Here is an 11,487-nt window from a genome sequence, read left to right as displayed (position 1 = left end):
CATCTCAAAAAGAAAAAAATCCTAAAAAACTTTTCTTGAAAAGAAAAAAAATCTCACTACCATTTAAAAAAACTCTAATAAATAAAAAAACTTTCTCACGGTGACCAACCAACGTGCGCCATGTGGAGTAGCTGGTTGGCCACCATTCTACCGCACCTTAATGGGGTTAATTATACTACTTCCGGGAGTAATGTAGAAGTACACTCATCGTGAGAGCTCTGATTTTCCTTTTTATGGAACTCTTTCTGAAGTCATCTGTTTTTTTTTTGCGGGAAAAACTTCCGATCTATTCATCAACTCGGCACAACTTTTTGCAAGCTCCTAGAAAATTCCATCATCTTTAGTGTAAAAAAAATTCAGATTAAGATTCAGTAAAGTAGATAAGCTACACCCAAAAATTCAAAAGATTTGGTATGTGCACTTCATGGTTTCCCCTCTTTGGTATATGGGACCTGGAAGGATGATCAATCCATTCGAAAAAATTAGCACACATATCGCAACTTTGTCCTGACGCAAGAGGAGCCCAATCTCTTGAACATACCGGAGTACATTGCAACCTGGGAAAAGGAAGTTGCATCCTCAGAATGCCGTCAAAAGAAGTTGCACCCTCAGAATTATGTAAAACTCAAGGAATTCAGGAACTGCTTCGTGCCACCTGGGCCTGGCCACCTCGGGTTTATATACACTCCCCCACAAATGGAGGTGAAAAGCACCTACAACCCTATCAAGGCTGCTGCCGAGGGCGGGACCCAGGGATCGCAGTGAAACTTCCGGTGTCAGACATGTAATAGTGGTTGTAGTTGATCCTCGTGACCAAATCCGCAAGATGAGGAAAGTGGCCCACGTTGAGCTTGAAAGATAGGATCTGCAAAGGGATCTCAACAGTAAATCATCTACTGAAACACACGTTCCAGACCACATAGGAGATCATCAAATTTTGATAAAGTAGGTAGAAACGTACCCTCAAGAGGAACACAACGCACTCGTCGAATTGCTTCTCGATCCGATCCAACTCCATCTCGCATCTTGCCCTAACAGATGCGGCGGTCCCTCCGGTGCCAAGAGTTTGCTCCACATTGTGGAAGTCTAGCGCCAATCCTAGTATAGTCTTGACTCGACTGGCGATCAGAGCCCACTGAAAACACATGGGAAATGAACACTCTTAGCAATAGTTCAGAACTTCGAGACTGACTTTGGTTTTTGTAAGAATAACATGTTCTCACCAACTTATCCGAGGCCACAAAGCATTGTCTCTGAATAGAAGAAAGATATGCCTCATGAACTTCCATGACCTCGTCCAATGTAGTAGCAGATGCCATGCCATCACAAAGCTCAGTCCACGCACTATGATACACCTGCTCAAAAAGAAACGAGTTCAAGTCGAGACAGTCATAGTTTCTTATAATGAAATGAGTCAAACCCGTCTCAACTCACTCTGTCCATGACATATTGATGAAATGCATCGACGAAATGCAGGAGCTTCTGCCCTACTATTAAGTGTTGTTTAAAATTATGTGCTGTGCTGCCTCTGCCCTGCCAAAGGAAAAGGGTTGATACATCAGAGTGAAGCTTGGAAGATAGAGCAGATCCAACTATCCAACACTAAACACTATAGGAGTTACAAAAAATAAGTAGCACAAGATGATTTGATGCCACCGTACCTTCCACATCCACTTTCGGGTTTCGTCCAAAACAAACTTTGCACGCTTGACTTTCAGTAAGAATCCCATGACCTGGTCCAGCAAAATGACCAAAGCCATCATATACACGCCGCCCTGTTATATACTTCAGTGTTAAAGCAATTACCTTATTATACTTCTTCAGAGCCTCTGTATTGGCAATTAGATCAAGAGGCCAAGACACCTGCCACCACCAAAATACATGAAAACTATCACACACAGCAAATAACACAGATCATCCTTGTGGTTACTTGGAAAATACCTTATACGTGAAGTTAAGGGCATCAAGTGCATCGATGCCGAAACCCTGTGCACGGCCTTTTCTGGAAGTTGGTGCACTTTCCTCATCATATCGTGTGTCATGCTTTGCTAATGAAACAACCAACGAATCTGGAGCAGTTAGGAGCATTTTATCAGCTGAATATCTTATGGATTCCTGCAAGTCAAGGATTAACGTAAGAGTAATGATGGACATAGATATAAATCACAAAGTAGATTTGAAAAGTACTCACCTGCAACAAAGTATTCAACTCAAAATCATCATCCCAGGAATTTCCTTTATCAAGCTTATCAAAAATTGTTATCAGAAACTGCTGCAGCATGTCACCTGAAAACTCAAGTTGGATTATTAACATATTTATATCTTTACTCATTGTCAAAAGAATATTTATTTCTCAAGTGAAAGCTACTCTTCTGTGCAATGGAAATTTTGCGTCGGGGAAAACACAGCAGAAGGTTAAATCCACTGGATGGCACACCTGATCCTAGCAAATAGATAGCTCGTAATACAAGCAGTTCATCCATTAATCTCCATTCACCCATTAGCTTGCACAGGATTCGTTTGCCAATGTGATCCACCTAACGAAGAGGAAGAAAGCACAAAATAATTATACAGATGGACTAACAAGAAATGGCATGTGAGTATAACTATTGATCAGACCTGTTTCTTTATACATTTAGAAAGGCATTCTTGGATAATACCCACTGGATGCAGAGGGTCTTTCAAACTCATGCTATGAATAAACTTCAGAACTCTTGATGCAAGTGTACTATCTTTCTGCAAAGGTAAAATCTCCGACAATGGGGCATTTTCCTGAAGGGCAATGAGGTTATAGGCTTATAGCTAATGAGAAAACATGAAGAACACAAAGAATACTTCAGAAGCAACTCTTACATTTGCACAAGGAAGAAGAGTAGGAAATGCATAAAGTTCCTCGAGGGTCCTTCTATCATCCTCTTGACGAACATATTCCAAATCATCAAACCGAAATCCAAATTTAAAATCAGTTCCATCTAGTCTGGGAAAAGATGATGTAGGTTGTATATCGCCACAGGTGCTAGTTCCAGCAGATTGGAGATCGCCAAATATAGCTCTCCGCATGTTATCATCATTCAACGGAGGAAGGTCAAAACTTGTAGAGATATTCAAATCACTCCAAGAATTTGGATTCCTCGACAGTACATCTCCGCAAGCAGTGATGGCTGGATTTTCATAGCAACATGGACTGAAAGGCATTTCTACTGCATTGGAAGATACATCTTGCAGGTATCCATGAGCAAATATTGGATCCCTCGTAACAGCATCTTTGGACAAGGTTTTCTCCATATCATCATATTTTCTTCCTGAGATAGCATCTCTTAGGAGCTTTAACCAAGTCTTTTCGGAGCTATTTTCTGCACATGCCTCCTTACTCTTACATTCCGAAAAAGCTTGGATATCTGGAGCACTACCAGCACGCAGCTTTCTTAAGTATTCATAAACATGGTCACCATTTTCCAACAGACCAGATAAGCATATCAAGAAAATCTCAGACAAAGTTAACACCCCCATTTCGCGAGCATCATGTCCAAACTGACCTGTAGAATTTGTAAGAGCACCTTCACATCTTAGATGCCCATTTTGGATTTCAGAACTTAATATGTCTGGCCAATTCTGTCGAGTAATGTGATTGGAACGCTGATCAATGTCAAAACCACTTGTGACACTAGTTCGAGTATGGTGTGTGCTTTGGGCATGCTGAACAAGCTGAAATGATTTTCCAGCAGATACAATGGCCCTTGCGATATCCTTCAAGAACACCGGGCACAGAATATCCACGTAACCTTGATTGGTGGCTTTCAAGCAAGCTCCTGTGTTACTTGGTTCCTGTTTGCTTGATTCCTTTGTCCTGATAGACTCACTATCAGTTAGAGTTGATGAATTGTCAGATCGTGATCCTCTTACTCTTAGCATATAGCTCATTTCCCAGAAGGCCGGTTGATCTATCGTAACTGCATTATTTGCATAAAAGAACATCTACATCACAAATGAAAACAGAAAATGCTTAAAGTTCAACCAGCAACACAGAAATGGAAAATCCTTTATCAAATTCCTACAGCATTATAATAAGCTGGTACAATCAATGTAATGTTTAACTTTGTAATATCACAAAGTAAGTTAGCAACCTTCCAGCGGTCATTTTAAAAAGCACTACAAGACTTACAGAACTTAAGTATCGGACCAAGAAAAAGTAACATTTAAGACAACAAAGACTAATAACCTCATATTATACTAGAGACATTGGCTTAGAATGTGCGTAAGTAAGCGTGTTAAAAAATGGTTTGAGTTGAAACTGTGAAAACTGTACTAGCTCAGTTTACAATCAAACAAGGAAACTGAGCTAGGCTAATTCCTACCAGTTTAGACAGTTTCACCTAAAACCATTTTTGAACAGGCTTATATGCTTAAGGATATATAAAGGTAAACCCTACAGTATGGGGTCAGGAACCTAGACAGTCGACCAAAATATATGAGGAAACAAATAATTACTTATGTCTTTGCAGAAGTCTACAAGGTTCACACAATATAACAAATTAAGAATGATACTCTCCAGTTTAAGCTCTAGATTTAGGAATGCAAGTACCTTATGGTAGTGTTTCAGTGTTTGGCAAATAGACATATTTGAGAAATTTTTACTGTTATAAATCATCTATCAAAATCAGTTACAAAAGATGTTCCTTCAATACCTCTTCATAAGGGTCATCAAGAATACCATCATAAAGCCAGGAATCAAGGCACTGAAGATAAGGTAACAAGCTTCCAGCAAATATCACTAGCAGCATATGATATGGCTCACCCTGCAATTTAGATTTGAAATGAAGGTTAGTGGACATTGTGAGACAAGAAGCATAAACAGATAGATTTCGCACAATTAGGCCCTGTTGTAACCTCGCCATCTTCCACAAGACAGACTTCGTTTAACTTTTTATAAAGATGGTTCACAACATGGACTGCCACTTCACTAGATGCCATGTTTGCTCCAGAATCCCAAAAGCCATCTGGCACAGCTCCATGCACAACTTGATGCAGATGTTCTGCTCCCGAACATAAACTGCAAGTTTACAGCGTTGGTGAATAATGTGCTTAGAATGTAAAATGCTAAACTAACATGAAAACATGAGCGCAGCTACCCAAAATAAGAGTTGTCATTTATATTCCTTTTTGCCCTTGAAGTTGAAGAATTAACCAAAAAGGAAATAAAGAAAAGGTAGGAAGCTCCTTGCCATCACATTTTAGACACGGTCGCTATTTTCCCTAAAATATATTAACCTTCAGTACCAATGCTGTAGGAATTTTACAGCATTGGTGAGTAATGGCTACATATTTAGTTTAAAATGTAAAATGCTAAATTAACATGAAAACACGAGCACTGCTACTCAAAATATGAGTTGTCATTTCTGCTCATTTTTGCCCTTGAAGAACTAACCAAATAAGAAACAGAGAAAAGGTAGGAAGCTCCTTGCCATCACATTTTAGACACGGTCGCTAATTTCCCTAAAATATACCACCTCTGTAACTACCAAAGGTGAAGATATACATTAGTAGAACACAAAGCATCGAGGTCCTTGACAAGACATAATAAGCACAAGCCTGCAGCGCACATATACAAATGAACTGCAAATTGGAGGAAGAAAACATCATTGTATCATACTGAAGTAGACCTTGACATAGAATCAGTTAAAGCCAGAAGAGTCACAGTCCGATCAACTGAAACAAACGACATCTCTTCCTCCTTCAGAGCTGCTTCCCGGAGCCTCTGGCGTCAAAATAACGACAGACATTAGAATATGAAAACCGGCAAAAAAAAAAAATCATCTGCTCACACTAGATGAGAAATACACACAAGGCCTGAACTGCAATCTCACCATAAGCCATGAATCAACCGCACTAGCAAACGCACTCAATGTGGGAGTCCGGTGATCGCACGACCTGACCTTCCCAACAAAGAGCTCCACTCGCTTCAAGCATGTCGCGGCGAACAGAAACGGCTTGAGCACGGAGCCGAGGCTCGCCCGCGACAGATGCGACACATACGTCCCCGGTTTCTCACAGAACGCCGGCACATTCTTGTCCCAGTAGAGCAAGGGCGTGTCGAAACCCTGGAGCACTTGGAACACACTTTTGACCTGCGAAATGATAGACGGCAGTACAGTCATCAGATTCCAGTACAGTACACGAGCGTGAATCTGAAGAAACAGGGCACCAACCCGCACGAGGGAACCCTTACCAGCTCATGCTCGTCCGTCCTCGAGGCCGGAGCCGGCGCCGCGTGAGGAAGGCCCTTGGAGACGCTAAGCTGAAGCTTGTGTATGAAGCTTTCGGCGACGGGGGTCTCCAGGTACCCTGCGGGTTGATGAGGAAGAACCATGGATGCAGGGGGCATGGGGGTTCAGTCCAACCCAGTTAAGCCCCCCAATTCTTTTGGAGAAAAAGAACTGCTTTGGGCCACAAACCGGCGGGCGCGGCCTCGGTGCCGGATGCCCGTGGGCGTATGAGGCGGCTCCGGCGGAAGGTTGGCGAGGCCGGCGGGGCAAGGCGATGGCCGGAGCGGATCTGCCCCGGGGCGGCGTGGCTGGTGGGTACTGAGACCTAGGTCTTTGGGCGGGGTTGTGAAGTGGGAGCCCGGCAGCCGATGTTTTCCGGCTCGAATGACCCCACCGGCGGGGAGGAGAGCGCGTGGCGGGAGGAGCACGGGCGCGTGGTTGGCGGGAGAACCTCGCTCGCTGGCGCTGGCTTGCTCGGCGGCGGGACGAGCAGGTTTCAGACCTCAACCCTATCTGACCAAGTGTCTAAATGTTCAGTTAGCGTTTGGCTTCAGTTAGATCCTACAGCCCGTCTCGTTCATGGCTACAATTAACACTTTAGAAGAGTTCCCAGCTACAGTTTGGCTTCAGTTCGAGCATCTCTAGCAGATCCTGTATAAGCTCGCTCGCCCCATTAAATTTCGACAGATTGAAAAACCGGCTCGATCAGATGCCCTACAAACAGCCCGGCCCGTAAAAAATTACGGGCGGCCCGTAAACCACCCGCGATTCCGATATATACTAGAGCAGCTGCACTTTAGGGTTCGCATCCTTCATTTTCCCTTTCCCTCTCTGCAGCAAATCGTTCCCTCCGGCGAGAAACCATCCTTCCTCCGGCCGTAGTTTGTCGCGCGCGCAGGCACCCAAAGCTCGTGGGAGGGGTGGTCGAGGGGGCCACGGCGGCTCGGCGTCGCGCAAGCACCGCAATGACGACGAGGCTAGGAGCTCCTCCCTCCGCCCACCGGTGAAGGAGTGACGAAAGGTGGAGGCGCAAGAGCGCGGCGGCCGGCGGGCATGGCACAACTTCGACTGGCTCGACAAGATCTTCTGGCCCATGCTCAAGCGCCTTCGGGAGGCGGAGCGTGTGTGGTACAAGGCGAAGGAGGCGCCTACCGCCGAAGAAGAAGGCGTCATGGCGCCGGTGGAGGCGGCGAAGGAGTACGACCTCTCCAACTCCTTGATGGAGTACCATCTCCACATCAAGAAGGACAGTGATGATGATGAGTAGATTTAGGTTCTTAAGCTAGTATGTTTTAAGTTTGTCATATGAACTCTGTTGAATTCTAGCAATGTATGTGCCGTGAACTAATAGTTTAAATTATGCAGTAATATGTTTACCGGATCTGATCTTTTGTGCTGTCCGCGGTACCGCAAATTCTGTTTACAATATCCGTAAACGAAATTTACGGTACCGCGGTTTGCGGCATCTGCTAGAGATGCTTTTAACGTTTCAGAAGAAATCTCTGAGAATAACATACAGCGGTGACCCGCAAAGGGAAAAAGCATACAGGGGCATCAGCTTTCGACAAAATTTCTACATACATAGTACATATTCTACATTCTGCAGGCTACAGCACACGAATCCCTTGCGAGAAAACAATCTGCTCATCATTTACAATGCTACAGCAATGATCAGTGCAGGATCAGGCAAAGACAGTTCATATGCTCGGTGCCAGCTGAGGTTCAGCTACCTGTGGCTTCTGGGGGTCCAAACCTGGGAACTGCCCGATGTCATGACCTTCTACTCGGTTTAGGCTGTCATCCAGACCAATCGCAAACTCCTCAGGCCGTTCCCCACCGCTCGCAAAGTAGTCAGCGACCTGCATTAACAATTTGGTGTTAAACCAACCGGACTCGTATAGCTTAGAGCTAGTTTGTTAAATGCGAAAAATATGAGATATGATGTGGAGTGAAGATAGAGCTAAGGATGGCAGAACTTACATGATCTCCAAGAGACATTCCGCTCAATACTGCTGCTTCTATACTTGAACCCGTGAGCCAGTCACCACAAATGCCTGCTCGGCCCTGGGGATCAAATATGCATGGTACTCCTGGAGTGTTCATCGGTAAAGCTGCACCCCTGTGTTTGCCGGAATGAATATCACCATCATGTATTAATGAAATAGTAACAGGTATGAAAGTCCAATGTGTGCATTCTCATACCACAACTGTACTCTAGTGTAAAATGGCCGCTGAAGAGATCCAGTCGAGAGCCCCAAAGCAACTTCAACTCCCCCAAGCATGTCTCGTTTCACTTTTTCTGCAGTGGCATTCGGGATATTTTCCTATAATTCCATGGTTAAATACATTAGAGAATTCCACTAAAAATGATGGATTTTTTTGGAAATTCCACCTTGGCTTAATTCATCATAACAGGGAGTAGTGCAACCAAATAATATACAACCAAAAAGTATCAAATTTCATTAAGAAAAAGCCACCTGTGGAACTTTGTTTTTCTTTCCATAAGAAGCAGTGCTGAAAAATGTCCAGCACTCGGGTCTGTTTGTCTCCAAAGGGAAAAGTTTCTGAGTATTGTTGGCCATCCAAGAGAGAGAATCAATATCTCTCACAAATGCTCCTTCAAATGTGCCATAAGAGTTATCTTGTGGGATTGGAAGAGGATCATCAAATGCCACAAGTAGTGCCCAGACAGAACTCAACTCTAGTCTCTGAATATAGAAGGCATAAAATTTAGTAAGCACTTGGAAGAGAGGATAGATCTCATCGTCTCATGACTTCAAATTTTGGTTCAATTTAAACCTTCATTTGCCTTGTCAGTTGGGGTAGACCTGACGTAGAAAGCAGACGGTTCGCACATTTGCCTGATCAATGAGTTAAAAAGGATCAACCAGGGGACACATATACATGGTTGTCTTGGAGAAAAGCCAGAACATGATGTGCTTCTTGTACGAAGAAACTAAATGAGATCCATGAACTGTAATGAGGGTATTGCATAAAAGAATCTGTCTATGGTCTATGGTTCATAACCATGGCCTACTTCCACAAATTATGTCATCCATTCAGTGCTCATGGTAATTTATCTTATCGCATGTTTATATTTCTGTTTTGGTTCATACACCAATGGAACGCCAAAATTTGCCAAAACCATCCAGCTCGATACCAGAAGGAAATCTGTAAATTAATTTCTCAACGGAATTCCATTGAACCACAATTTGGTTTCAGAATTGCCATTTCCAATGTAAAAAATGGTACCTCAAGTTATCTAGGCAGTAATTTTTGGACTTTCGTGTAACTTTACTTCATAATGTGGGACATTTGGGAAATTAGTAGGGTGCACCGAGGTACATGTGCCCCTGGCTGAGTTTTCTCATTTTCAGGTTTGAAAAATTCTGAAATGATTTGTCAATGTGAATTATCCAATGACTTGTGAACCAGCAAAATTTCGAACAATAATATTTTTAATTGTGTGCTCCATGAAAAAAAAAATGGTACACTTACGCAGTCTGTTTTAGAAAATCTTCCATTCTTTTATTCTTACAGTACACAAACATATATATTTTTGCCTCAAATTTTGCATGCTCGCACTGCATCCAACAATATGTATCCACAATTTTTTGCAGCAATTTTAAGAACTTACGCATGTATGGTTTGATTATTCCAAGAAACAGGGTGCATGTGTAACCAGGTGGACAAAATCCTCTCTTGGGACACTTGGGTTTAATTTATTTATTTTAGAGCTGGCAGCCTGTCACATATGGAGCAGATTGGAAAACAATGAAGTTTGAACTCCTAAAGTTATAAACTTAAAGAAACTGGCAATAAAGAGAAAACAATATTGAAACGAAATTTGCACTGACCATTGTGTGCTATCACAACGGCATCATATTGACCCTGGGGCTTCTCATTCTCAAACAAGCGCCACAGGCCGTTGAATGGTTCAAGCTTGCTTATCCAGGAAGGCCTTACAACTTTAATCAGGTCATTCTGCACGGGTTGATATGCAACTCAGCAATGAAATGGACAGGCATGAAAGTGGTAGAAATCAGAAGTTCAGTAAGTGACTGATGGACTAAACTCTAACAACCAAATCACAGTAAAATTCAGTCACTGCACTCTACAGTAGGATATGATACTGTGATGCTGTAGTGAAGGAAGCTGTAGCTACTTGGTACTACGCGGAGCATGCATCCACAAGATGTCGACCTGATATACCTCCGGCAGCATTGCATCGGCAAGCGGGCGCATTCCTCTCACGCCGATGTACCTCGGCGTTGAGGAAGGTATGGCTGTGAAATGGCCACCAGCCTCGAGCTCACCGATCGAACCCCTCCACTCGCGAGCCAGCCCTTTCTCGACCCACTCATCGACCAGCTTCTGGAACCTCTGGTCGCTCGCGGTGAAGAACTGCGCCGCGTGGTCGAACACCAGCCGCCGCCCGTCGTCGACCATCCTGGTCGCCATCCTGCCACCTAAGCCGTGCATACCCTGCACCGACGGCGGCGAAAAGGGTAGTGAGTCAGCCTCGCGCGCGTGGTATACGGGCGCGGAGCGAGGGAGGGGGTGAGCGTGAGGGTGAAGGGGCGAACCGTGTCGAATACGACGGCGCGGACGCCACGGGCGGCAAGGGCGGACGCGCAGGAGAGGCCGGAGGCTCCGCCTCCGATGATGGCGACGGTGGGGTCAGCGGGCACCGGGGTGGAGAAGACCACCTGCTCCTGCTGGAAGCTCTTCTTGATGGCCGACTGCCGCGAGAACCGGGGCTTACCGCGCGGGCGCCGCGGGGGCGCCTTCGGAGGACGCGCTCCTCCGGCGCCGCTGGCTGCGACCACCGCCCCGGAAAAGCGGGACGCGGCGCGCGCGGCGGCGGGGCGAGCACATGGGGCGGGGTGGAAGAGCGGCATCGCGGCCTTGCAGGTGCTCGACAAAATGCGGGAGCGGGGGAAGCAGACCGTTATCTGTTTTACGAGTGTTTTATCTTTACATTGGAGAGAGAAGAGAGAGAGAAAACTGACGTTCTCACGGTTGCTCGGTGGTATTGTATTTTTCAGGGAAATTGTTTGTTCTGTATTAGCTGCAAACTTAGATGTGGGAGTATATTTGTGCTTCTACTCTCTCATATTGTTTTACGGAGGGAGTACTTAGGGCATATACAACGCAGGCGCTAGAAATTGAATCCCGACTATTATGGCGGTTTCCAATTTATTCCTGCTTTTTCTGGTATCGA

The 11,487-nt window shown here is 44.6% G+C and overlaps 2 protein-coding genes across 3 annotated transcripts; both read right to left on the bottom strand.

Annotated features, from left to right (window-relative positions):
- Positions 1 to 361: 361 nt before the first annotated feature.
- On the bottom strand, positions 362 to 6,850 carry LOC125507924 (uncharacterized). Its single transcript, XM_048672450.2, has 16 exons — positions 6,227 to 6,850; positions 5,865 to 6,125; positions 5,661 to 5,755; positions 4,888 to 5,050; positions 4,686 to 4,796; positions 2,854 to 3,975; positions 2,620 to 2,772; positions 2,438 to 2,537; positions 2,192 to 2,286; positions 1,942 to 2,115; positions 1,807 to 1,863; positions 1,662 to 1,733; positions 1,435 to 1,533; positions 1,224 to 1,355; positions 962 to 1,135; positions 362 to 865 (listed from the first exon to the last, which is right to left on the bottom strand). The coding sequence occupies exons 1-16, from the start codon at positions 6,380 to 6,382 to the stop codon at positions 725 to 727; spliced, it is 3,105 nt and encodes a 1,034-aa protein (XP_048528407.2). The 5' UTR covers positions 6,383 to 6,850; the 3' UTR covers positions 362 to 724.
- A 948-nt stretch (positions 6,851 to 7,798) lies between these two features.
- LOC125507925 (FAD/NAD(P)-binding oxidoreductase family protein) lies at positions 7,799 to 11,249 on the bottom strand. 2 transcript variants are annotated; one of them, XM_048672451.2, is made up of 8 exons: positions 10,850 to 11,249; positions 10,467 to 10,748; positions 10,121 to 10,247; positions 9,063 to 9,124; positions 8,741 to 8,971; positions 8,466 to 8,587; positions 8,244 to 8,382; positions 7,799 to 8,122 (listed from the first exon to the last, which is right to left on the bottom strand). In XM_048672451.2, the coding sequence occupies exons 1-8, from the start codon at positions 11,162 to 11,164 to the stop codon at positions 7,961 to 7,963; spliced, it is 1,440 nt and encodes a 479-aa protein (XP_048528408.2). In that variant the 5' UTR covers positions 11,165 to 11,249; the 3' UTR covers positions 7,799 to 7,960. The 2 variants fall into 2 exon arrangements, with proteins under 2 accessions (XP_048528408.2, XP_048528409.2); XM_048672452.2 differs by having other exon boundaries at positions 10,476 to 10,748; positions 10,850 to 11,247.
- Between the last annotated feature and the right edge of the window lie 238 nt (positions 11,250 to 11,487).

Source organism: Triticum urartu, chromosome 5A, assembly GCF_056163025.1.
Source record: "Triticum urartu cultivar PI428250 chromosome 5A, HENAU_Tu73, whole genome shotgun sequence".
NCBI classification, from domain to species: Eukaryota; Viridiplantae; Streptophyta; class Magnoliopsida; order Poales; family Poaceae; genus Triticum; species Triticum urartu.
This window is presented reverse-complemented; position numbering and strand designations above follow the sequence as displayed.